Here is a 27,882-nt window from a genome sequence, read left to right as displayed (position 1 = left end):
TTGGGTTCAATCCCAATGAAAATTGCAACACAACAGATGGAATGAGCAGAACTGAACAGCATTGGTTGATTTATTTATAAATCATTTACAAAGTAACAAATCAGCTCATCTTACAGGACACACACACCAGATTCAAACTTTCAATAATGTGTTAATCTGAAACAGAACTGAACCTCTGGCAAATCCCAAACAGGCCGAAAGCAGAGGGTTTGGGTTTGATTCGCAGTCTAGCACATGAGGTTCAGTCGTGGATGCTTGTGTTGCTTCATAAGGGACAGAAACAGCAAATCATCCAATCACATTAATATTCAGTGTTCAAGTAAAGAGCTCAGCCAGCAGCAGTAGTCATCGTTAGTGATCCGTCTCGGTCCTTCACCACGTTTCATTCGGAACAAGAGGCCCATCACTGGTTTACACACACACACAAACACACACACTATCGATGAGTGCTGTGTGTGTGTGTGTGTGTGTGTGTGTGTAAAACAGCCCCTTTTAACTCCGTCTGGATTGGCAACTTTGTGTAAAATAAACATCAAGAAAAACATCTGCATAAAAGACAGAACTGTCAGTACAACAGATATAAAATCTCATGCAAATTGACAAAAAAAAAGCAAAAAAGGGGAGGTGAAGAAACGTCTGTTTAAAAGTGTGTGTCATCACGCTCGTGACAGGAGCTCCTGCGCTCGGCTCTTGATGGCCGTCGTGGCGTCCTGCAGGTACACCCAGGTGCTGTTCGTGAAGGACCTCACGTGATTCTGTAAGCAGTGCAGAGAAACCTCGCCACTACAGACACAAAACACATCGCATGCATTCAATTAATACATTTTTAGCTAACTGTACATTTCTGAAATGCATAACTTAGACAGTTTCCTCTGATAACAGACACTGTAAACTGTAATGTGGACTCATGCACTTTCTGTAAAGCTGCTTTGAAATGTGTATCGTGAAAAGCACTGTACAAACGTGAACTGAATTGCTAAACTCATTAACATAAGACCGCCCACATTCACACATCATCACGTGTTCAGCATCTCAGAGCCACTGTTACTCAACTCACATGCGAGGACGTTAGCCAATCATAACAGAGGTTATTTGCATATGTAAGTTCTAAAGGGGTCATTCGATTTAAATAATTTAATATAATTAAGTAAAAAGCAGACAATATTGTGCCTGAAAATAACACAATATTAACTTCTTATTTATTTAAATGTTGTATAAAATCAATATCACATTTGAACTCGTGATATTCGGGACAAAAACAGCACTCGTGTGATTCTTCCGGGAACGAACACGTCACAATACTCCTCATTATAATAATTAATGCGCAGGATAAAGGGGCGGGGCCTGGTTGAGTTAGTTAGTAGTGTGTTAAACTGGCGGTTATGATAAGGGGCGGGACATTTCTCAAGCACACTCAAAGCGCTCGACCAATCACAACACACTGCTCCAGCCGACCAATCAGAGCACAGTGTGCTTTTCAGAAGGCGGGGCTTCATAGAGACAGGAAGTAAACAGAGCGTTACTGACAGACTGGGAAGAGAGGAGCCGCAACAATGGAGAATATGAGGAGAATAATCAACATTCAAGCAGGAAAACCTGAAAGCAGTGTGTGTGTGTGTGTGTGTGTGTGTGTGTGTGTGTGTGTTGAGTGTTGATGACTGACTTGCAGGACTCCTGTAGGTTCTTCCAGGTGTGTTGCAGAGCTGTGGACAGATACTGCAGTGACGGGATGATGAAGCGCTCATGGATGAACAGCAGAAGCTCCTTCACATACTCGATAAACTGAAACACACTCTCTGGAGTGTTTGCGTGGATCTGAGTGAGGAACACACACACACACACACACACACACACACACACACACACACACACACACACACACACACACACACACACACACACACACACACACACACACACACACACACACACACACACACACACACACACACACACACACACACACACACACACACACACACACAGTTAAATGAAATTCCAGGACTTTCAAGGTCACTTTTTGGGGTTTTCAAGTACTTCAATCAGTTCATTTCAAACCCTGATTATAGGAGTTGCAATTTTTAATTCCAATTAAATAAAATTAAAATTAAATTCCAAACAATCTATTAGAGATTCCCCAGCTCGTGCAGCCCTCCTGCAAACACACGATCTGTTGGCCTCAGAATAAAAGCGTGTGTGTGTGATGCTCACCCATTCGATGAGCCGCGGCACGTTCTCCTGCAGCCAGAGCAGCAGCTGTGAGCTCTTCTGTGCGATGAAAACGAACGCCACCTTCACTCGCTCCTTCCCGTCCTCCAGCACCGGCCCCACGGCCTCCACGCCGCGCGAGTAATAGTGCGGCGTGTTCTCGGCCAACCAGCTGCAAGCACACGAACATGCGTGAGTCATGTGACCTCACACCAGCACGCACTCCTGAGTCATGTGACCTCACACCCAACACACACTCCTGAGTCATGTGACCTCACACTCATGACATTTAATATAACACCATCTCTGGCTCACTGACCTGACGCCCTGTTGGCCGTAATGCGACGCTTTGCTCCAGGCCTGCTGGGATACGGCGGTGACCCCTGACCTCTCCAGGTACAGCGCTGTGGTGGAATCTGTGAACGAGCCGTGTGACCTGACGTCATGCGCGATGAAGCCCGCCACGAACACCAGCGTCATCATCAGCACGCGCCACCAGGGGAAACCCTGACCGCTCATCTTCTGCTGCAGGGACTGATGGGTAAAAGGGCCACACAATATATCAACATACAACTGTGTATGTATGTATGTATGTATGTATATGTGTGTGTGTGTGTGTGTGTCACAGGAGAGCGTTCAAGTGCGCAACAGAAAATAAATCAGTTCATTTCTGCACACCATATAATTATGCAGATTTGCCAGTGTATGTTTGTGTGTGTGTGTGTGTGTGTGTGTGTGTGTGTGTGTGTGAGTATGTGTGTGTGTGTGTGTGTGTGTGTGTGTGTGTGTGTGTGTGTGTGTGTGTGTGTGTGTCACAGGAGAGCGTTCAAGTGCGCAACAGAAAATAAATCAGTTCATTTCTGCACACCATATAATTATGCAGATTTGCCAGTGTATGTTTGTGTGTGTGTGTGTGTGTGTGTGTGAGTATGTGTGTGTGTGTGTGTGTGTGTGTGTGTGTGTGTGTGTACATGCGTGCATGAGTGTGTGTGAGTCTTACAGTGCAGAGGGAGTTGCAGTCTTGAATGTCGTGTGTGTTGGTGCTGGTCTGCAGCTCGTCATTGGTCACTCTGAAGGACTGGATGGTGTCCTGGAGGTTTTTCTGCAACTAAACGACGACACATGACGTGAGGACAGTGAGGAGCACGAGACGACGAGTCTCTGTGAGTGTGTGTGATGCGCTCTTACCTTCGGAGGAAGTGTTTTCCAGGACTTCAGCAGGTGATTTAACAGCAGACTGAACACAGAGAGCAAGCAGTGAGTAAGATGTTGAATCAAAACCTCCTGATGTGTTAATAGCAGAGCATTGACTGGGGTCACCTGGACTGAGGCAGGTGTTTGGTGTATAACTGCCTCCAGACGCTCAAACTCTGGCCGTCGACGGTCAAACACTCCGTCAGGCTTCTGAGGAGCTGCACACACACACACACGAATAACAGCACATTAATCAGAGGAAACAGACTCCAGAATTTACTGTATACTGTAGAAAACTATCATCAGATACACACACACACACACACACACACACACACACACTTCACTACAACCTGCCAAAATAAAGTTAGGTTTTACTTGAAGAAATTATGACAGCAATATATTATTACTGTACAGTAGAATATACATCTCAAATTATACTACAGTTAAAACACTTTTTTTTTTAAAGAATATCACTATTTTTGCAGTAACTGATTTAAACAGTAAACCAGAGTTTGTGCAAAATTCATTTTAAAAGATTATTTAAATTGTTACATTTTTATGCATTCATTTGATTTAATCCAAGTTTGAATTACAACAGTAAACCTCTGTCATGTCATACTTTGCTTGCCAAAAAAAGAAAGGAAATGTCCAAATTTCATTTCATTTCATTTTAAAAGATTAAAGTTGAGGCATTTATTTGATTACAACTATTGTTGATAATAAAAATATGTATTAAATTATAAAAAACACAGAATCCAGAAAATATGAAAACAGACAACACAGCATTTCATTTCCACAGCATCCAGAAAATTAAAGTTGAAAACAGAATTTCAGAAAAATAAAGGAAAAAAACGTGTTGGGAGAAAATTAAACGGAATGTTGGAAAATAAAATAAAACGGAATGTGAAAAATAAATGAAACGGAATCTGGCAAAAAAATAAAACAAAATGTGGAAAAATAAAACAAAATGTGGAAAAATTAAATAAAACGGAACGTGAAAAAATAAAATAAAACGGAACGTGGAAAAATAAAATAAAACGTGAAAAATATAAATAAAACGGAATGTGGAAAAATATAATTAAACGAAATGTGGGAAAAAAATAAAACAAAATGTGGAAAAATAAAATAAAACGGAACGTGGGAAAATATAAATGAAACGGAATGTGGAAAAATAAAATAAAACGGAATGTGGAAAAATAAAATTAAACGGAATGTGGGAAAAAAATAAAACAAAATGTGGAAAAATAAAATAAAACGGAACGTGGGAAAATATAAATGAAACGGAATGTGGAAAAATAAAATTAAACGGAATGTGGAAAAATAAATGAAACGGAATCTGGGAAAAAAAATAAACAAAATGTGGAAAAATAAAATGGAATGTGGAAAAATAAAACGGAATGTGGAAAAATAAAATAAAACGGAAAAAAACTGATTTTTTTTTAATAAAATAAAACGGAATGTGGAAAAATATAAATAAAACGGAATGTGGAAAAATATAATTAAACGAAATGTGGGAAAAAAATAAAACAAAATGTGGAAAAATAAAATAAAACGGAACGTGGAAAAATAAAATAAAACGGAACGTGGGAAAATATAAATGAAACAGAATGTGGAAAAATAAAATGAAACGGAATGTGGGAAAAAAAAATTTAACAGAATGTGGGAAAATAAAATTAAACGGAATGTGGGAAAATATAAATAAAACGGAATGTGAAAAATAAAATTAAACGAAATGTGGGAAAAAAATTTAACAAAATGTGGAAAAATAAAATTAAACGGAATGTGAAAAAAAAAAACAACGGAATGTGGAAAAATAAAATAAAACGGAATGTGGAAAAATAAAATAAAACGGAATGTGGAAAAATAAAATTGAACAGAATGTGGAAAAATAAATGAAACGGAATGTGGAAAAATAAATGAAACGGAATGTGGAAAAATAAATGAAACGGAATGTGGGAAAAAAAATATAAGGAGGAAAAAAATAAAACGGAATGTGGAAAAAAATAAGACTGAATTTAATAAGGCTCCAGCTGATGTGTCGCACCTCTTTCTTCATGGCATCAGGGCAGTTCGGTGTTGCTCGTGACAGGAATGATGGGAAGTATGTGTGCAGTGTCGATTCGGGTTTCGCTCCGAACGCCAGAACCTTCAGTCGCGGATAAAGCCGACACAACTGCTCCTGCAGACTGAGAAACAAGCAGCACACACACCTCAGCGGCCGCCTGATCGCTTGTGCGTCTCACTCGTAAAGACTTCACTTGTTTCATTACTGGATGAGTCAGTGTTTTTGAACAAGTCTCTTGAATGATTCAATGACTCACGTAAAGTGCCTTACCTCTGTGACAGGGCGTTTTTGGGCATGTAAGCAAAGTCCAGCAGCGGGAAGAACTCTTTCGGCCCCATGATCCCGAAACCTTTGGTCAGGTTGGCATGAAGCCTGAAACACGGACACAACAAACCCTGAGCTTCAGTTCAGACAGTCCAGGACTTCCAGACTGAAAGTAAAGATCTGGTAAAGACTTACGTGAGGAGTCGCTCCAGATAGGCGACGGCGTACGCAGAGAGCGCTTTCATCCCGAGAACAGGAAGCATAATTCCCAACCAAACTACAGGACAACAACAACAAACCGGTCATATCATGAAATTATCTGGACGTTACAGCTGCACTTTTCTGGGTAAACTCAGAATCAGGACTTTTTTTTAAATCTGTTTGAACAAATGATTAAATGCCGAAAAGACTTCATTTGTTTCATTACTGGATGAATCAGCGTTTTTGAACGAATCTCTTGAATAAATGATTCAATGATTCAATGACTCACTCGTAGTCTTCACTTGTTTAATTACTGGATGAATCAGAGTTTTTGAACATCTCTTGATGTTAAAATAAATGTTTGTCATTGAATTATTCAGTCACTTGTCTCCACCTACTGGTCTAACAATGTAATTAAAACTAATTTTATTTGAAGCATCAAGTTACTTTCAAAAGGTGATTTCCTCTACTTTGATCACTACCGACAGACAGAGCCGAATCACTGTCATTTAGGAATGCGATCATGTGGGTGTTTGAATCGAGATTGTGATTTACGCACAGAATACTTCAAAGTTATGAGTGTATTTGGTGCAAGAACCAAATAAACCCGTGTTGAATGAGGCCTTTCAGAGGGACATGAGGAAACGCAGCATAAAGTTCATAAGTTTCAGTCCTGCTGGTCGTGTTCGGTCCCCAGAGAGAGTGCAGTTACACACATCAGCAGATCTTTCTCCATGATTTCTCCACATCTCACCTCTGATGCCCTGGCCGAGGTCGTAGAAGCCCGCCTGTCCCAGCGCCCACATGATGGTCAGGCACGTGACGGGCCGGTTCTGATGCGAGCGCAGGAGCTCCAGGTGCTGTGGAGAGGTCACACACACCTCAGTCAACTGTAAAACACTGTCAGTGTCATAAGAGCGTCTATTCATTTGATTTTTCAATTAATAGTTTTTTAAAATGTGGTCGATTCAAAATCGATTCTCAAAGGCCACGAATCTATTATTTTCCATGTTTATTTATCCATCACCCAGAAGCCCGAGTTAGTTTTCCTCCACTGTTCACAGGCTTGCATGTTACAGCTAATGCTGGGAGATTTTATGCGTTTAATCTTAAACTAAATAACCTGATCCTGTTTGATCAAGGCGTGCGACTGTCTGACTTTCAGCATCAATTTTCATCTTGCATCAAAATCCTGTCTATTCATCGTATGCATTTGAAATATAGAGTTGGGTTTTGTTTTAATGTGCCCAAGTGTACAAGTTTAATACACAGGTTTGTGGCTCTTAATTTCTTTTTATTAATAAACCACTTGTAAACTTATGTTCACTGTTCTTTTCTTTTTTTTTTTTATAAATATAGGATTTGTATTAAATATTCATCGAGTCGAATCGAGAATCGGAGCATCTGACCGGATCCCCAGCTCTATTAGTTCCCCGGTTGAGTTTAATCACGGTGTATGAAGAGCTCGACTCACGTCGGAGAGGTTCAGCGTGGCGATCTTGGGTTTGTCCTGCATGAGGGCTTGAATACACATCCTGTATCCATGCAGAGGTTCGTCTGCAAAAGCAGCAGAAACACACAATTACTGCAATTATTAGAGATAACCGCAATAAATGTGCAGTTTAAATTGAGCACATTTTGCCATTCAAATAAGAGAAATGTAAACGTTTAAAGGGGTTGCATGCTAGAATTTTCATGTATTAATTGCTTTTTGTATTGACAATGTGTGAAACAACTTGTAACGAAACTTCTTGTCCAAACCACCCCGTCTATGAAAGCATGTAGACACATTTTTATGAAATATAATCGGGATGCACCGATAGGAAAATTTTGTCCGATACGATAATTCTTTATATTTGAAAGCCGATAACCGATATATTGGCCGATCAATTTAAATAAATATTTATATCTTTTTTGAGAGCCTGATTACAAAAACAAAAGCCACATGTCACACACACACACAATTATAATGATGTTCTCGTTATAATGTTATGCAGCCGATATGACACACGTTGCACTGAACCGTATTTTCCTTTCTGAAGTGATTCCAGTCATATTTCAAGATTCAAATCCATCATGTTGAACATCTGAAGCGTCTCAGCTGAAGGAATCAATACATTATTATCGGCTTTAATATATCGGCAACATTTTCTTCTCAGGTCGATAACGATAACAGTAAAAATGAACATATATCAGCTGATACCGATATGGCGGACGATATATTGTGCATCTCTAATATCTATCTCGTTAATCACAATTATTTGAATGACAGTTAATCAGCACAAAGTTCATGACTGATCAGGTCTAGCAAGAACATCCTGACAGAAGAGTCATTATTCCTGTAACTGACACACACACACACACACACACACACACACACACACACACACACCTAATACACAACGGAGACAAACACACACATGGAATCTGGCCGAAACCACATGACCACTGAATACGAGCCGAGCCGAACAAGCAGTCAGAGAGTGCGGTGCGTGAACGTGACTCACTCGGCTGCCGGTCCTGTTCTCGGATCATGGTAAACACGCAGTGGTCGAAGAACTCGGGCAGCGCGTCGGAACATTTGCCCAGCAGGTTCTTAATGATTCCCTTCAGCTCCTTCCCAGCAAGGCAGTATGGGTAATCTAGACACACAAACAGCATTAGATAAGATCTGCAAAACCACAGTTTCCTGCAGGACACAGATCAGCCAATGGAGTCGTGACGTTCAGAGGGTGACGCTGGATTTGGTCCAAAAAGTCATATTGTTTTTTCTGTTATGTAGGGGTTATGTAGGAATCTTCTCGTATTAATCGCTTTTTTATTGCCAATGTGTGAACAGCTTGTAACGAAACTTTAAAAGGATTCGTTCACTTCAGAATTATAATCTCCTGATAATTTACTCTCCCCCTCGTCATCCGAGATGTTCACGTCTGTCTTTCTTCAGTGGAAAGAAATGCAGGTTTTTGAGGAAAACATTCCAGGATGTTCCTCCATATAGTGTCTTCAATGGGGTCCAGCGGGTCGAAGGTCCAGATGTGAGTTTCAGTGCAGCTTCAAAGTCTCGACACGATCCAGCCGAGGAATAAGAGTCTCATCTAGACAAACCAGCGGACATTTTAGAACTAAATAAACATTTATATACTTTTATCCACAAATGCTGGTCTTGCACGTCCATGACTTCACGCATTACGTAATCAGGCTGTTAAGGCGGTCACATGACGTAGGCGGGAAACTCCATCTCATTTTCTCCTCCAACTTCAAAATCATCCGACATTATTTATTTATTTTGTAAAGGGCGTTTGACTCAGTCTTTGCACGTTCTCTTTGTAAACACTGGGTCTGTTCTTACGCCTAGGTCACGCGTGACCTTTCAACTTGATTACGTAATGTGTGGCGCATCACAGCTAGTGCAAGACCAGCATTTGTGGTTAAAAGTATATAAATGTTTATTTAGTTCTAAAATGTCCGCTGGTTTGTCTAGATGAGACTCTTATTCCTCGGCTGGATCGTGTCGAGACTTTGAAGCTGCACTGAAACTCACATCTGGACCTTCGACCCGTTGGACCCCATTGAAGACACTATATGGAGGAAATCCTGGAGTGTTTTCCTCAAAAACCTGAAGAAAGACAGACATGAACATCTCGGATGACGTGTGTGTGAGTAAATTATCAGGAGATTTTAATTCTGAAGTGAGCGAATCCTTTAAAGCTGGTTCCTGTTTCTTCCACGTGTGTTCACTCTAACGCGCTGATCTGCTGCTCATCAAACATTTCTGATTGTCATCAATGTTGTTCAAATATTTTAATGGGAAACAGGACATTTTTGGGACACTGTGATTGTATTCCCTCACACACACACACACACACACCGTGGGCGTAGCTGCTGAGCGTGGGGTCCGACTCTGGGGCTGGGAGCTTGTAGTTCAGGTATCCGGCGAGATCTTTCACCCAGACCGAAGGATTCTCGGGAAACAGGCTTTGACTTTTCTCCAGCTGTTGCTTCAACTCCACCAAGTCCAGCTGACACACACACACACACACACACACACACACACACACACACACAGACACAGAACGGTGAGATTTCATAAGCCCCTGACATTAAACACGTGTGTGTGTGTGTTGGGTAGGTTTAGGGGTCGGGTTAGTGTGTGTGTGTGTGTGTGTGTGTGTGTGTGTGTGTGTGTGTGTGTGATGGGTAGGTTTAGTGTGTGTGTGTGTGTGTGTGATGGGTAGGGTTAGTGTAAGGAGACAGAACATACAGTTTGTACAGTATAAAAACCATTGTTTCTATGGAGAGTCCACCAGACACACGTGTGTGTGTGTGTGTGTGTGTGTGTGTGTGTGTGTGTGTGTGTGTGTGTGTGTGTGTGTGTATACTCACGGCATTGACGGCCTCCTCCAGGGTCTTGTATTGAGTGTGTTTGGAGCTGCCGTTGGTGGTGTGTGTGTGTACTCACGGCTTTGACGGCCTCCTCCAGTGTCTTGTATTGAGTGTGTTTGGAGCTGCCGTTGGTGGTGTGTGTGTGTGTGTGTGTGTGTGTGTGTGTACTCACGGCTTTGACGGCCTCCTCCAGTGTCTTGTATTGAGTGTGTTTGGAGCTGCCGTTGATGGGGGGTTTCTTGGCTTGTTTCCCGGCGCTGGGCTTCTTCTGCTGAGCTTCGGTGGCCGGAGGAGGAACCTGCTCCTTGTTCTGCTTCTTCATCTTCTCAAAGCCGTCGAAGATCGTCTCGGACATCACGTCTGGAAGCACAGAGAGAGAGAGAGAGACGCTGAGACGAGAGAGAGCCTTATAGCCTCAGAGCTGATGCCCCGTTACACACATTGTGCAACTCTTACTCCACACACATGCGCGCGCATGCACTCACTCACTCTCACACACACACACACTCACACTCTCTCTCTCTCACACACACACACACACTCACTCACTCACTCACTCACTCACTCACTCACTCACTCACTCTCTCTCTCTCTCTCTCTCTCACACACACACACAATTTAAATTTTCAATGTCAAATTAGCTTTATTAGCATGACTGTGTATCACAATATTGCCAAAGCATTAACATATTATATATAAATAATAAAACAAACAAAACATGTGTACATCATGTCATATGTAATGTAGTAAATCTCTCTCACACTCACACACACACACTCTCTCTCTCTCTCTCTCTCTCTCTCTCACACACACTTTCACTCACATACATAAATACACACACACACACACACACACACACACACAAAAACAATGACATCCTGATCGCTGTCATTTTAGTATCAATTTAAATGTTTTCAATTTCAAATGAGCTTTATTAGCATGACATATATAAATATATGTATATACACATATATGCACACTTTTTCTGTTTTGGTTATTTTTATGTTGTACATCAATGCTAATAATAAAATAAAAAAATACATATTTGAAAATAAATAATGTAAAACAGTAATACAATTAAAATATCGAAACATCCTTGAATAAGATAATTTAATCTGAGAAGCAACCTAAATATTGAGTTTAATATATTTGACATAAATACAGAATTTAAGTGCATCAGCCGATGTATTTCCCTGAATAATAACAGAATTATGAGCATTAGTGGCCGCTGTCAGTCTCTGCTGGTCATCATGTTTGGGTTTGAATCTCCTCAGAGTTTAACGGTAATCTGCTCGTGTTTACCTCAGTTACTCATCAAACTAACCAGTATCAGAAACATTCACTGATTAATAAATGATAAATCAGATTAATGACTCCCGTTAGCTTATAGCGTTTCTCCAAGACGCTTCAAAGAAAATCACGATCGCTGTCAAGTGATTTTTAAAGTATATTACGATGGCATTTCTTTGCTTGTGTGCAGAAGTGTTAATAATACACCGATCTGACAGCCGTGTGTCCCGTGAGGAACCACCCGCCCGTGTTTGTGTGTTTTTCTTACGGTTTTGGCTCAGGTTGGCCTCTCTCAGGGCTTTCCTGCCTGGTTTCTTGTCCTGAGTTTTTCCTCCGGAGCCGCTGCTGACATTCTGCTTCTTTCCTTTCTTCACCACTTCCCATTTCCCCACACCAGAGGCCATAATCTCGATCTGAACTTGTTAAATGATGATTTATAATCAACAGAGTGTTTATCGGATCAAACCAACGGTTCTTATGCCACGTCTGATTGCTGTGAGAGGAACTACTTCCTGTTTAAGCGCGTCCACTCTGGGTACTTCCGGCCAAGCGAGAGTAAGTTAACTAATAGTAAGTTTTACTTTAGACCATTCCTACATTTGCTAGTAGTGCTGTCTGTTTAGTGTATTATTCCATGAAAACATACTAAACATAACTGACATGTAGTACGTATTACAAATCCTTATCCACCAGTCTGGAAATATTAAACCCGCTAGCACGGCCGCATAGCAAAGCTAGCTGACCAATCGGAAGCGCCGCTGAGCATCACGTGACTCCAAGATTATTTTAAAGACGTTTATTTTTTTTTACTTTTTAATTACTCTTAACTGAATTTCATTTCAATACATTCTATATATAACTTAATTATTATATTTTTTTACACATTATAATATTTCCAGGTTAAGTTTCCAGGTTTCCATTAAGCTCAATTGTTACGTTTTATTTTCCCTCAACACAGTAAAACTAGCCTACATAGCAAAACTCAAGTTCATCGCGTTGACTTACATGTATTGCATTATAGCGGATGCCATAGAAATATAAACATAGATGTACATATACGTACACATATCTATAGCGGATGCTCTCTTTATCATTATTCGTCCATTTATCAATGTCTATATATCTATGGGAAGAGTGGATTGAAAAATAAAGCAGTGAACACGCGTGTCTTTCATTCCCCGCACACATTTTTATTTTACATAGTAAAACTCCAAATGGATGCCAGTTTGCATTCGACAGCAGGGGTGAAAGGGTTAATGACACAGGTCCTGTCAATCAAACTCAACCTGTGATCTCTGTGCGATCAAACAAAGACGTCAAATTAAAATATAGCAGCTAAAAAACTCTGTTCCATGTGGACAGTCAGTTAAACATTAGTAATGCTTTTCTTTGCCATTCTCATTTAGTGTTAGTTGTTCTTATTGATGAACTTCATAAATAAATAAAACTCTCACACCTGCACTAATAATAATGATTTATCAGCAATTACTGAGAAAACACACACACACACACACAAACTCAACAGTTTTTTACAGTCACTAGGACACATTTCTCGGTCACTTTTATATGGAAAACTCTTCACAGTCTATAAACTGAGGATTATTAATCGCTTTGGCACGAAATGCATCTGTCAAATTACACGAATACATTTCAAACACCAGCAAAACTCAGTGCCAGTTCACATACGGTTAGAATTAAACCCAACATCATGAAAAAGTGAATTATTTGCAACATTTACACAGTTTTCCCGAATCTAAAAAATGAAATGCTGTTACAACATTAGGTGTATGTGAACACCTACAGGATTACTATCTACACAAAAGGGGATATTTCTCAATGTTACTGTAATGTAAACATGCGCTATGTATCAAACAGCAGTGAACTGTAAACAGTAGAGTGTTATTCTAGTTAAGAACATTAACACAAGCAATCAGTGTGTAATGCTCCTGTTGTTAGTGTGTAATGAGTGGGAAAGTGCGCTAACCCTCTGCTAGTGTTCTGGAAGAGTGACTTTGAGACATTGTTGGTGGTTTTGAATGTGAAATTAAACGCTGAAAGCTGGGAAGAGTTAGGAGAAAGTGACCTACGTTTTTGAGGAAATGTGTCGTAGCGATTGTAAAGTCAACATAAGACTCAGTGTACTTTCTCTACAAGTGATCCTGGTGTGATTGTGAATGCATTCTCTACGGCAGACGCACACCCGGATCAGGAGAGACTTCGTGTGGATTCAGCCTGTCTGGGATACTATCAGAGAAGCTTTCTAGGGAAACTTGTTTCTGCCACGGGATTAAAAAAATAAGTAAAAAAGAGATTTTAAATCTCAAAATTCAGACTTATTTCTCACAATTGCAAGTTAATAACTCACAATTTTTACCGCAATAGCGAGTTTATACAGTATTTCGCAATTCTAACTGTTTTCTCGCAATAGCGATTTTATATTTCGCAATTCTGACTTTTTTTTCCGCAATAGTGATTTCAAATTTTGCAATTCTGTCTTTCTTCGTAATAGCGAGTTTATATTTAGCAATTTTGACTTTTCCGCAATAGCGAGTTTTTGTTTTGTAATTCTACCTTTTTTCCACGCAATAGCGATTTTATATTTCGCAATTCTGGCTTTTTTTTCGCAATAGTGATTTTCAATTTCAGAATTCTGACTTTTTGCAATAGCGAGTTTATATTTTGCAATTCGAACTTTTTTCTTGCAATTACGAGACAAAAAAAAAAAAATCGTAAAATTGCAGGTTATAAATAGAACTGCGAAATATAAACTCGCTATTGCAAGAAAATTAAATTGTGATATGGAAAAAATTGCCTTTATTTTTGTATTCAATGGCGGTTTTCACCACAGAATAAAAAACAAAATTGTGCAATTGCAAGTTATTATCTTGAAATTTTGCCTTTTTTTAAATCAAAACTTTAATTATGCTTAAATAATGCTTGAATTATGTGATAAAAAGTCACAATTACCCATTTATTTTTTAATTCCTTGGCAGAAACAAGTTTCCATCGGTTTCCATACACGGTCCACTTAATTCATTGCAACTAAAAACCCTTCTAAAGTTAAGGAAAAAAAATAAAATAATAATATATATATATATAAATATATATAATAAAAAAAAAAAACATCAGCATCAAACTCTCTAATAAATTAGCTGATTGGAGCCCAAATAAAAAACTGTTAGTCAATAACCTTGGCTGTGTGTGTTAGCTACATCAGCACCGCAAAACATCAGTGTGTGTGTGTGTGAGAAAGTGTGTGAAAGTGTCACTGCATCCTCATTCAGGTTCAGGTTCAGTGCTCGAGTCATCTGGACTCTTAATTAAAACCCACAGCCAATAAAACATCAGCGTCACTGCATGAATTCACACCTCATTAGCATAGACACGCCCCTACTCTGTCTATTGGCCTATCACACCACGCCCCGGTGTCTGCTGGAGTGTAAAAGAGGGAGAGAAAAGAGAGACGACATGGAGGAAGGATGAAGAGAGAGAGAGAGAGAGAGAGAGAATGATGGGATTGCAGTGAGAAAGAAGAGGACTGATCAGTATTCGTCCTGATCTCGTGGCTGATCGTCAATCTCTTCGTCCTCCGGAGGCGCAAACCCATCCTGAAAAACAAAACAAATATGAATAAACGTTACGTTTGTCGGGGCTCGTACAGATTTAGTTATTATCTTTTAAATTCGAAAAAAAAAGGTAAATAAAAATAAACCGATAAAACAAAATGGTAGAAATAAAGTGCAGCACTTTAACCGTTGAAAGGATGCGATGAGATATCGCTTTCTTTATATTGATTATTAACCAGAATTTATTAAGTACTAAAGTTTCAAGTACGGACAAAACATAAATAAGATTAAGAATATACAGTATAAATTTTTTTTTACAAAAAATGTCTTATATTTATATATATATTTTTATATATATATGAAAGAGTTTTGCCTAAAAGGAGAGGTGGTGATGTAGATAAAAAACTGTTACAGAGAGAATCTTTTTGGATTTATGAACTTAACAGTCTTTTCCCGAAAGGGATGAATGAAGAGATAAACTATTCATGTTTTCTGTAAATGCTTCTAATTCTTTTTTAGAGATAATTATTGTTAACTTTTCTATTAAAAGAATTGTGTTTCTATTTGTTCTCTGGGTCTGGGCTGAAGCCCCTCCCTCTGCACCTGTTAATTGTTTCCTGATTAACTATTGGGTATTAATTGACTGCATGTCTGTTGTTGATTCATTATGAGCATTGAGAATAGCTGGATGGCTGAAACGTCTGCTCTTGCTCTATTAAAATAATTGATTCTTTTTGTTAAAGACTTTGTCTAGTTTTTTCAGAGTGCGAACCTTCTACAGTCTCTTTCGCACTTTATATTTATATATATAAAGAATTTATAATAAAAATAATAATTAAATAAAAATAAACAAGAATATGTAAAAAATATAATAAAAGCCGATTTATTAATATATTGATTTTTTTATCTCTCTTGTTTAAAAGCATCAATAAAAAGAATCAAACTGAAATCCAAAGCCATTTTTCTCTCATGAATATATGATTGACTTTAAGAATAAATGATGTATCATATACTCGGATATTTATGAGCGATATCACACTCATAACCGTGTGAAACGCCTCTATATCAGACGGACTGAGGCGTTAATTTTGTGTGAAAAGATCGTTTTATCAACAAAATTAAAAATCAATTTCCCATATATTGTCTTTCAAGAACTTCATCATAAATATGATTATTTTCAAGGGTTTTCTAGGAGTAAAATTTCCAAAAGTCAAATTCAAGTCACCTTGTACGAACCCTGGTGTGTGTGGTCACTGTTTATGACGTCATGTGTAAAACAAAAAACAAACAAAAAAAGCAATACTTCACAAATCTGATGTCATGCCATGGTTAAATGCATTACATTAATAGCATGTTTAGTCGCACTAACTGACCACAATGCATTGCATTAACAGCGCCTGTGTTTCAATGCACGTCACCTCTGTGGCGTAGAGGACCTCCAGGACTTTGCCGAGGACGGGGTTCGTGTCGCTCTCGTGCTCTTGACACACCAGCTCAATGTCTCTGAGTTTGCTGAAGTAAAAATCTCTTTCTTTCTCCAGACCGCTGACCGTCAGCTTCAGGTCCATCAGCTGCAGGAAACACACGGTTCAGTGAAGCGTTCAACGACTCTAATCTTCATTTTCATAGTTGCTTAATCTTATTTTTGTTTTGTCTGTACTTTAGTGCTTAATCAATTCTGGCTAATTATCAATTGAATGCTAATCGAACGAATCGTGATGTGTTAAAGTAGCACACCATTTCTGAAAATACATACATATTTAAATTAGGCTGCATTCTGCACTTCTCATTGGCTCTTGCTTGTGTTCAGAGTTAAACATATATTTATTAGTGCTGGAAAACAATTAATCGCATCCAAAATAAAAGTTTGTGTTTACATAATATATGTGTGTGTGTATGATTATTTTGCATATATAAATAAAACATGTGCATGTATATATTTAAGAAAAATGTGTTATTTATATATAAAATATCTATATTTAATATAAATTGTGTATATTTGCAAATATTTCTTAAAATATATACATGCATGTGTGGATTTATATATACAAAATAATCATACACACATATATTATGTAAACACAAGCTTTTATTTTGGATGCGATTAATCGTTGCCTAGCACTACTGAAAATAAACACATATTTAAATTAGGCTGCATTCTGCACTTCTCATTGGCTTATGCTGGTGTTCAGAGTCAAACATATATTTGTATATTATAAATGTGTATCTCCTTCTGACCTCCTTCTGCATTTGTAAAAACTTTATAAAAACCAATAAAAGCAGCAGAAGTCGAGGTAAACTTGTTCACCTGCTGGTTGAGCTCCATGATCTCGGCGTCGCCGCCTCCGTTTCGTGTCATCGGGATGTTCCGCCTGATTCCAGTCGAGGGGGCGGAGTTTATGACACGCGGGGGGGCGGGCATCGTTTTCGGTGCCGTCGGTGATGTCCGCTGGGGTCCTATATGTGAAAGCAAAGTCATTAGCCAATCACAACACACACCACTTCATACAGCAACCAATCACAGAGCAGAGGCTCATTCATCAGCCAATGGAAATTCAAGATCTACTTCGAGAGTCTCAGACTTGATGAACACACACTTAAAATCCAAAGCCCAGAAACAGCACAAGAAAAACTCTATTTTCATTTCCTTATTTTCTCTCTTTCTTTCTTTCTTTCTACTCTTCCTAATTATTGTTTCTGTATTTTATCTATTTACACTTATTTATTACCATTATTGTTTTTATACATGTGTGTGTGTGTGTGTATATATATATATATATATATATATATATATATATTAAAGAATTTATAATTAAATAATTAAATAAAACAAACAAGAATATATAAAAAATATCAAAAAGAAAAAAATTAATTAAAAGAATATATGTATACAAATAAAATATAAAATAACTGAATATATATATATATATCTTCTTTATTATTTTATTATTATATATACAATAAATATTAAATATATAATAAAAAAAATAAAAAATAGGAAAGTACATATATATTCTTCTTTGTTTTCATATTATATATATATATATATATATATATATATATATATATATATATATATATATAATAAATGCTGATTTATTAATATATAGATTTTTCTATCAATAAAAAGAATGAAACTGAACTCCAAAGCCAGAACACACAAGATCAGATCCGAAACAAATTCAAGCCTGAAAACAAACACAAAACCATTAGTTTGAGAAGGTTTCTCGCAGAGACTCAACGCAGGCGAGCGAAGCACACACAGACACACGCGTGCGGAGAGAGTGTGTGTGTGTGTGTGTGTGTGCGCGTCGGGTTACCTGCCGCTCTGGAGGAGCTCTTGGATTTGTGGAAAATGACTTCACCTGGGTTGGGAAGAGGTGTGATGTCTTGGCCTTGTCGCGCAAACTGAGGGTCGTACTCCTTCCCGTCGTAGTTGGCGTCAAATAACTTCTTAAACCACTGAACGAACTCGAAGTTGTCCTGAAACCTCCCTTTCACGAGCTTCTCCACGGGAATGATCTGAAATCAGACATCACGTGTAAGAAGGTAGGGCTGTCACAATATATCGCAATACAGAAATGCAACATGTTTCGTGGATAGTTCAGCCAAAATAAAAATGACTGTGTGAGAAAAAATTCAAGTTTTCAGTTTTCGTGTCAGTTAAGGCGACACTACAGGTGAATAGGGTAAACATTTAAAATAATAGATATCACCATGAAACTTCCTCAGTTGATTACTTACACAAGTATATTAAAAAAATGTATTACAAGTTTTAGAAATTTGTATGTTTAATTATGCAAATTAGGCATTATCTCATTAAATATGCACGATTTTGCATATATTTTCGGTAGAACAATGAACATATGATAAAGCCAGGTGCATAATTCTTTTATCATTTTGTTTACACACAAGATGGAGGGATTTCAGGATAGATGCTTTCATTACCTAGGAAATCAAAATATACCGTCCATAGCCTTAAAAAAATCGATTTTCGCCATATTTTTTTGATTAAAATGTCACATAAATCAGGAATGATTTATTAACAAATCCCTCTGAAAATGTCTTCAGAATACTGCTAAGTGTATAACTGGAGAGTTTGGTGTACATGGGCTGAGATGTTTGTACTGGAGAATCACAAAAAACTAAATTTGAACATTTAAAGAGTTAAATAGCTCGAAATGAGATTTCGTCATTAGCTTTAAATCCCCCTTTGGACATTCACGATTGGTTACTGACAGAAAGGAAATGCCCATATTTGGACATTCACGATTGGTTACTGACAGAAAGGAAATGCCCATATTTGGACATTCACGATTGGTTACTGATAGAAAGGAAATGCCCATATTTGGACATTCTTGATTGGTTACTGATAGAAAGGAAATGCCCATATTTGGACATTCACGATTGGTTACTGATAGAAAGGAAATGCCCATATTTGGGTTACATAGCGTTGTGCAGGAGACTCGGAGCTTTACAACGACACCAGTCATGACAGACTTCAGTGAACAGACGGATCTTGGCGTGTCGCACTGGAATGCTAACTTCCTGGTAAATTCGGGAGAAACTTACTGCCGCAAGTAAACAAAATGTAATAAAATAAACATCTTAATGTATATTTTCAACGTTTTCTTTATAGCAGCTTGAAAGAACGCATATTGAAGGAGTAAACTAGCCCAAAATCTGCATGAATCGATGTTTTTGCCTGCCGTGTCTCACCTTAAACTAATATAATGTATAATAATGCATATTAGTGTGTCCTGATAATGCCAAATGTCTGATGCTACCAGTAAAAAGTGGCCTATACATTATTTTTAATATATCTAGTCAGTGAAACATATTCATCTACAATAATTCTGTATTTTCAGCTTCAGAATCATGAATATTGTTATTCTGGTGTCTCTATTGTTCATTGGGTTTCCAGCACCAAGTCCAAGACTATTCATTTACACACACAATGTAATATCAAATTTAGCATTTTAATCAACAGGACGTTTTCTGTTAACCTTTTATCACATGTCTTGGAGTATCGTGAGTTCAGGATCGTGAGTTCAGTATCGTGAGTTCAGTATCGTGAGTTCAGTATCGTGAGTTCAGTATCGTGAGTTCAGTATCGTGAGTTCAGTATCGTGAGTTCAGTATCGTGATAATATGGTATCGTGAGTTCAGTATCGTGAGTTCAGTATCGTGAGTTCAGTATCGTGAGTTCAGTATCGTGAGTTCAGTATCGTGAGTTCAGTATCGTGATAATATGGTATCGTGAGTTCAGTATCGTGAGTTCAGTATCGTGAGTTCAGTATCGTGATAATATGGTATCGTGAGTAGGGCTGCAACAACTAATCGATAAAATCGATAATAATCGATTATGAAAATCGTTGTCAACGAATGTCATTGTCGATTAGTTGGTCTGCTCACGTCACGGGGAGCGTTACTGATGACGTCACTTTCATGACAACGCAGTCACGCGAAATGGCAGAGAGTAATCGGAGAGAAACATCAGCACGGCAAGCAAAAACTGTATATTCTCATTATATGAAGATGTGAAAATGGTATAGTCTAGTTTAATTCAATGCTACTGTGTAAACAGCTTTGTTTACTAACTTCGGGACAGTCACACTAGATCTATTTTGTATCGAGCATCAGGTTGCGCAATCAGTTCGCTCGCAACATAAGTGATGGATTAAAATAGCGCTACCGCAGAAATAGGTTAAATTAAATGGTGTTTACAAAGTGAAGCACTAAATATAAAGGCAGTTAATAACAGCAGCAGTAAAATATTGTTTTTTAGTCACTGTAGTCAGTGGTTTTCAGCGAATGTTTGTGCAGTAATACATCATTTTTCCTGTACTTTTAATCAAGCCTGTTGTCAGCTGCGTACCTCCATTCCGCTCTCTTTTTATAGCATTTGTCTACTATGTAAGGGATAATCCCGCTTATTACATGGCTACCCACCAAATAAATCAATAATTTTACACAAAATCTTGATTTAAAAAGGAGTTTCTTGATTTAAAAATGATTGTATTGCTTCCGCTAAAGAAAATAGTCCGTTCCGTCTCTACGGTTAGAATCCTGTGTCCATAGCAACGCTCTGTTTTTCTGGTGTGTTATACTTCGCAGCGTCTGTTATCAAGAAATAACAGATCGCATTCTACATTGGAATTCAAAATCTGCTGCTTAATATCTTATTACAAACATGTTTGTGTCCTAATTTCATAATGTGAAGTTTATATGAGCAGCGCAACTCAATATTTTGTTTTGTTTATTTATATTTTGGATATTTAAAGAAGTTTTACTGTTTAAAAACTGGACAAACTTTTGTGTTTGGGGTTTAAAATGTAAAAATGTAAGATTATATTAGTAAAACTCAATGTGTGGCTTTTGCACTTTTTAAAGTACACTTTTACACATAAATACCCTGATTTAGGGTTTTATTTAGTTATAAACAAAAATCAAATTGAATTTAAAAAAACCCTATCCGATTAATCGATTAATCGAAAAAATAATCGTCCGATTAATCGATTATCAAAATAATCGTTAGTTGCAGCCCTAATCGTGAGTTCAGTATCGTGAGTTCAGTATCGTGATAATATGGTATCGTGAGTTCAGTATCGTGAGTTCAGTATCGTGAGTTCAGGATCGTGATATGTGTGGAATAGTGACGTGAGGGTCTCGTTACACCCCTAATGTTGAGTGTTTCTCGGTCTCACCTTGTCGACGCTCATCCTCTTGAACGCCGCCTGCAACACTTTGAAGTTGTTGATGTATTCGTGCTCCAGTTTGGCCTGAAACTTCACCTTCCTCAGCAGAATAGAGCCGGGAAACAGCATGTCCATGAACTGGCAGTACGCCGCGCCTGAGGAACGCCACAACACAACCAAGCAAGTCAAGTCACATTTATTTACACAGCGCTTTACAGAGTGTTTCAAAGCAGCTTTACAGAGATAACAGGACAGTAATGCGACAAACTTTGTTTCAAGAAGAAATTAGCGTCACAGTCCAGCTTAAAGCAACACTAAGGAACTTTTCCTCTGCGGTCCTCCTACAGGTTGGAAGCGGAATTGTCCATTACCGCTGTCGTAAATCATTTAGCCTACCGTCGCACGCACTGTTTATCCAGCACCGGCACTGGAATGAACGATTTCCACAGACAATGTAGAGTATGATGCATGATTTTATGAAAGTATAATGTATTGCGACATCAGAAACGAAGAAAAACTAAATAATGACTATTGTAACGCTTGCCGTAAAACAAGTCAAATTTGTAGTTTTCTTATGTCTCATTAGAACTACAGAAACGCGACCCGATCTGGCAATCTTACATAGTGTGGAAATCGCAGATAAAGGGCCACAAAGCGGAGGCAGAAGTGCCGTTCACCCCGTTACGACTTGATGAACCACTGAAACGATTTTGGAAACATTATTTTAAGGTAAAAATTTTTACATAGTGTTGCTTATATATATATATATATATATATATATATATATATATATATATATATATATATATATATATATATAGCCGCTCTGGAGAAAACCGTGATGTCATCGTCCAGCTCAGCACAGTTCTCATATGATGCTGTCAATGCAGGAGATCAATAATATTGTTGAATATTAAATTAAATGTTAGATTTAATGTCCCCAACTAAGCAAGATAAAAGCCAATGGCAACACCAGCAAACACAAAGGGCCCTATTTTAACGATCTAAGCTCATGGTCTAAAGCAAGTGCACTTAGGTTGAGTCCGAATCCACTTTTGCTAGTTTAACGACGGGACAAATGGTCGGCGCTCCCGGTGCAAGATCTAAAAGTGTCTTCTCTATTCTCTTAATGAGTAATGGGTGTGTTTTGGGCGTAACGTGCAATAAACCAATCAGAGTCTCGTCTCGCGTATGTGATTGTGTTTTGTCAACAATAAGCATAAGCATAAACATTCTGCACTTCCATTTTGTAGTGTGGATCATTCACTGCGACATTTAAACTGATTCTCAAGTCTGTGAATCTTTTTTTTGTGGACTTCAAACACCTTAAAATGCACATGTGTAGATCAGGAACATCTAAATGTGTGTGTATAATGCATGCCCCCAACCCCCCCCCCCCCCCTAGCAAGATGACACCTGGGACCTCGGTATTTAGAAAACCCTACGTACGGCCCTGGACACGCGCGACTGCTCTCAGCGCTAGTAGCGTACCTGAGCAGAGCTGCTCGATCTTGGTGTAGTTGAGGTGAAGCGAGTCGTTGACCCAGGCCAGCATGTCATGTCTGCTCAGGTTCTCGATGGTCATCGATGTGGAGTAAACGTTCACCGCCATCCCCTAACTATGGAAAAAGCAGATAAAATCAGCGTTACACAAACAGCCAGTTTAGCTAACAGTTACAGCTAACACAGAGCCCGTCTACGGAGAGCCTGCCCACTCCCTATTGAGTCCTATTGTACCGAATGTTAGTTGTAGTTCCACCAGAGCTCCACTGGGGGCGATCGCCCATGAGTGCAGAATGAATGGGAGTCTATGGGGCTAGACGGCTAAATGTGTCTCTTTCACCCGATTGCCGTTGAGAAATCTCAGATTTGATTGTAGGTTTTGCAAGTTCAACATGGGTTATAGGTCGAACGTTGAATGAACGAGTACTTATGTCCTTTCGATTTCTTACAGGTTGAGTTGTTGTTGCCCATAACACGCTAGCATTCTGCTAATGAACGCTGATTGGTCAGTGAAGGAAGGAAGGAAGCATTTTAAAAGACTTTTTAAAGCAAATAAGTGACTCTAAAAAATCTAACATCCAGCAATGTGTAATTTCTTTGCATCTCCTTTCGAATACAACGTTCAAATGACTAGACAAAAAATGATATCCTGAGAAAAGTGGATTTTGAGGGGTATAGCGCCATAGACCTCCATTCATTCTGCACTTGTCTTGTGAGCGCCCTCATGTGGAGCCAGAGTGGAACTGCACTCGTCCTGTGCGCGCCCTCATGTGGAGCCAGAGTGGAACTGCAGCCAGTTCAGAAGCCGGAAGTTTACTGAGAGTGGAAGTTCTCCCCTTATTAGACATTCTCTGGTTAACAGAACGCTAGTAGCTAACATTCTCAAAACTGAGACACAAAAACATTGTTTTTCTGATACAAAATGTCATAATCATTTGTGAACAAACAAGTATTCATTACTTCACTGAGCTCACTGTTTCTGCCTTTAATTATTACGTTGTTTAAATTAAATTAATACATTTTAGCTAACTGTGTTTGCATATGTACATTTCTGAAATGCATAACTTAAACAGTTCCTCTGATTACAGATCTAAACTGTAATGTGGACTCATGAACTTTCTGTGAAGCTGCTTTGAAACGATGTGTGTTGTGTACAAATAAATGAATTGAAAAAAAAAGAAGAAAAAAAAGATGAAATATTACATTTGTTTACCTGCATGTCATGTGACCATTAACTGACATCATAGAACATGAAATATTCACTTTAAATCTTAAATTCTTGAAAGCTTTAATTCCCAGTTTTACAAGTTCAACTAGAAGTCATTAATACTGAAGAGAGAAACTGACACTCAAAACATTCTGACAACCAATGGCAGATTGGGGGCGGGGCTCTCTGTTTGTCCAACCAATGGCAGATTGGGGGCGGGGCTCTCTGTTTGTCCAACCAATGGCAGAAGGCGCAGTTTTCAGGAAACTTGTTTAGGATTATTGTTTTTCAACTGTTTTTGACACTGAGGCTAAAGTAGGCAAGAACACATGATCACATGCTCACTGTGTTTCAGTAGGTGACCCACTAACAGCCTGGCACTGCTACACACACACACACAGAGACAACACACACACTCTCACACACTCTCTCTCTCTCTCACACACACACACACACACTCACCGTCAGTAGGTGGATGTCACAGTAGTACACTAGCTCTCCTCTCAGTTACTGCTCCCTAAAGAACAGTGTCCTACAAACCAAACACAAACACAAAGAGAAACACACTGAACACACACTGAACACACAGTAACGCAGCGAACGGGAACGTTCTCAGAATGTTCTAGCAAAGTTATGAACAAAAGTTCTTACAGTAATCTTTCCAGGTCTTTAATAATGTTCTCAAAACATTTCTTCATCGTTCATCGAGGGTTTTATTCTGAAATGTTTCAGTTGAGAGTGTTTAAATGTTTCTGCTCGGTTTAGAACGTTCAGATTCAAAAGTAACGTTCCGTGCGTTTGAAGAACGATACAGTGGGATCTTCCTTTAACGTTCACAGAACCAAGAAAACCTTTTAAAACATTTTAAAAACTGGACATTTTCAAAGTTTTTAAAAATAATATTTTCATATCTTAATGGGAACATTAGCAAAACGTTCTTAGAACATATTTTGCAGACTGGGAAGTCCAGATTAACAGTAAGTGGAAATCAGTCAGTTGATGAAGTGCCGTCCGTCCGTCATCAGTTAAACGACCGACACACACACACGCCTGCAGAACTCTGTCTGTTTATTTCTGTTAATAAGATGTTCTCAGTGCAGATGTGTGTGTGTGTGTGCGTGCGTGCGTGCGTGCGTGCGTGTGTGTGTGTGTGTGTGTGTGTGTGTGTGTGACATCAACACCAATCAGTTCCACAGGAGCTCGTGTTTACTGCCCACTGACAACATGTTTACAGACACACACCTGATGAAGTGCAACACATTCCTGAACATTTAGAGTGTGTATGTGTGTGTGTGTGTGTGTGTGTGCGTGTGTGTATGAATGAGGCATTTATATTGTATACAATGAGTGAGTGAGTGAGTGTGTGTGTGTTTGTGTGAGTGTGTGGGGGTATGCGTGTGTGTGTGTGTGTGTGAACAGTTCCAGGGAGGTGTGAATGTTATATAATAAAAATAGTAATAATAATAATAATAATAATAATAAATAAATAAATATATATATATAAGATTGCACTTACGAAGAAGGATTTCTTGGTTAAAAAATAATGAATTTGTCTATATATTTTTCAAAAACTTTTTCGAGGGTTTTTCATACATTTTTTTATGATTTTTCCAGGCCTGAAAATAAAAAACTCCATAAAAGTTCTTTATTAGTGCAGCTTTATTTCCTGTGCATTGCAGTGTTATTGTATTTGTCATATACTATTATAGTTATTATTGAACTAGCTTTAATATTTAGTTTTTTTTGTATGTATTTTTGTAATCTTTGTCCCCGCCCTCCTTTTTAAAATGTTAGTGCTTCGATTCAGTACAGCTAGGCTAGCTGCCAAAGCAATACTTCTCATTTTCATTTAGTTTAAGACTTTCACCAAATATGAAACACTGGCACACATAACCTCACGATCATCCTCACGGTCATGATGTCTTAAATCTATAGCCATAATATTTCCAGGACTATCATTTATTACCGTAAAACAGAGACATTACTGTCATTAGTGTGTGTGTGTCGTTACTGTCATTAGTGTGTGTGTGTCGTTACTGATCAGTCCGACTGAATGAACGGATCACTGTAATGCTGAGCGCTGTGGTTTCTGCTGACAGCTCTGGAAAACACACACACACACACACACACACACACACACACACACACACACACACACACACACACACACACACACACACACACACACACACACACCCTCACAACCATCCCTGTTACTGCGTGAGTGTGTGTGTGTGTGTAAGAGTGAGTGTATGAGTGTGTGTGTCTGTGTGTGTGTGTGTGTGTGTGTGTGTGTGCGAGTGTGTAAGAGTGAACGTGTGTGTGAGAGAGAGTATAAGAGTTTGTGTGTGTGTGTGTAAGAGTGTGTGTGTGTAAGAGTGAGTGTGTGTAAGAGTGAGTGTGTGTAAGAGTGAGTGTGTGTGAGAGAGAGTAAAAGAGAGTGTGTGTGTTATGTGAGAGTGTTGTGTGTGTGTGTGTGTGTGTGTGTGTTTATGAGGTTATTGTTCAGTATGGCAGAGAGTGTGTGAGTGTGAGTGAGTGTGTGTGTAAGAGTGAGTGTGTGTAAGAGTGAGTGTGTGTGAGAGAGAGTAAAAGAGAGTGTGTGTGTTATGTGAGAGTGTTGTGTGTGTGTGTGTGTGTGTGTTTATGAGGTTATTGTTCAGTATGGCAGAGAGTGTGTGAGTGTGAGTGACGTGTGTGTGTGTGTGTGTGTGTGTGTGAGAGAGAGAGAGTATAAGAGAGTGTGGGTGTGTGTGTGTGTGTGTTTATGAGGTTATTGTTCAGTATGGCAGAGAGTGTGTGAGTGTGAGTGTGTGTGTGTGTGTGTGTGTGTGTGTGTATTGTGTCTGTTTAAATGTGTTTATAATAATACTCGTCATGTCTGATATATCTATCGTCTGGTCTGGAATGGTGTGTGTGTGTGTGTGTGTGTGTGTGTGTGTTTATGAGGTTATTGTTCAGTATGGCAGAGAGTGTGTGAGTGTGTGTGAGTGTGTGTGTGTATTGTGTCTGTTTAAATGTGTTTATAATAATACTCGTCATGTCTGATATATCTATCGTCTGGTCTGGAATGGTGTGTGTGTGTGTGTGTGTGTGTGTGTGTTTATGAGGTTTTTGTTCAGTATGGCAGAGAGTGTGTGTGTGTGTGTGTCTGTCTCGGGCTGCTGGATGTGAATATTCTGCATTCTCCTCAGTGCGTGGGAACTGGGAACTGGGAGCGGAGTCGGGATACTCACTCTCCTCTCCAGCTCAGAGCAGCATGAGTGTTATTATCAGAGTTATGAATGAACAAGACAAAAG

General features: G+C 38.7%; 2 protein-coding genes across 2 annotated transcripts in view; both read right to left on the bottom strand.

The window, feature by feature from the left end:
• Positions 1 to 52: 52 nt before the first annotated feature.
• Positions 53 to 12,345, bottom strand: tmem214 (transmembrane protein 214). The gene is made up of 16 exons (XM_084406762.1): positions 11,877 to 12,345; positions 10,491 to 10,678; positions 9,804 to 9,954; positions 8,443 to 8,577; positions 7,410 to 7,492; positions 6,690 to 6,795; positions 5,930 to 6,011; positions 5,741 to 5,842; positions 5,450 to 5,591; positions 3,529 to 3,620; positions 3,397 to 3,445; positions 3,209 to 3,316; positions 2,528 to 2,742; positions 2,212 to 2,380; positions 1,664 to 1,815; positions 53 to 783 (listed from the first exon to the last, which is right to left on the bottom strand). Exons 1-16 carry the CDS (start codon positions 12,010 to 12,012, stop codon positions 657 to 659), a joined length of 2,037 nt encoding a protein of 678 aa, XP_084262888.1. The 5' UTR covers positions 12,013 to 12,345; the 3' UTR covers positions 53 to 656.
• Positions 12,346 to 13,065: 720 nt separating this feature from the next.
• Positions 13,066 to 27,882, bottom strand: part of mapre3b (microtubule-associated protein, RP/EB family, member 3b) — a 15,748-nt gene continuing 931 nt past the window's right edge. Inside the window, exons 2-8 of the mRNA XM_084406459.1 lie at positions 25,045 to 25,114; positions 23,364 to 23,491; positions 21,882 to 22,027; positions 18,540 to 18,696; positions 17,483 to 17,631; positions 16,593 to 16,745; positions 13,066 to 15,216 (exon numbers count right to left, since the gene is read on the bottom strand). Coding sequence (XP_084262585.1) covers positions 15,151 to 15,216; positions 16,593 to 16,745; positions 17,483 to 17,631; positions 18,540 to 18,696; positions 21,882 to 22,027; positions 23,364 to 23,484 — 792 coding nt within the window. The 5' untranslated portion in view covers positions 23,485 to 23,491; positions 25,045 to 25,114 and the 3' untranslated portion in view covers positions 13,066 to 15,150. The remainder of the gene's footprint in view (positions 15,217 to 16,592; positions 16,746 to 17,482; positions 17,632 to 18,539; positions 18,697 to 21,881; positions 22,028 to 23,363; positions 23,492 to 25,044; positions 25,115 to 27,882) is intronic.

Source organism: Rutilus rutilus, assembly GCF_951802725.1.
Source record: "Rutilus rutilus genome assembly, chromosome: 4".
Classification (NCBI taxonomy): domain Eukaryota; kingdom Metazoa; phylum Chordata; class Actinopteri; order Cypriniformes; family Leuciscidae; genus Rutilus; species Rutilus rutilus.
The sequence above is the reverse complement of the archived record's forward strand: the minus strand, read 5'-3'. Positions and strand labels throughout refer to the sequence as shown.

Coding starts and splice junctions, on each gene's coding strand:
- tmem214 (XM_084406762.1), bottom strand. CDS start 12,012: ATGGCCTCTGGTGTGGGGAAATGGGAAGTGGTGAAGAAAGGAAAGAAG. Junction 10,679..11,876: donor GGCCAACCTGAGCCAAAACC/GTAAGAAAAACA, acceptor CTGTGCTTCCAG/ACGTGATGTCCGAGACGATC. Junction 2,743..3,208: donor ACTGCAACTCCCTCTGCACT/GTAAGACTCACA, acceptor TTTACCCATCAG/TCCCTGCAGCAGAAGATGAG.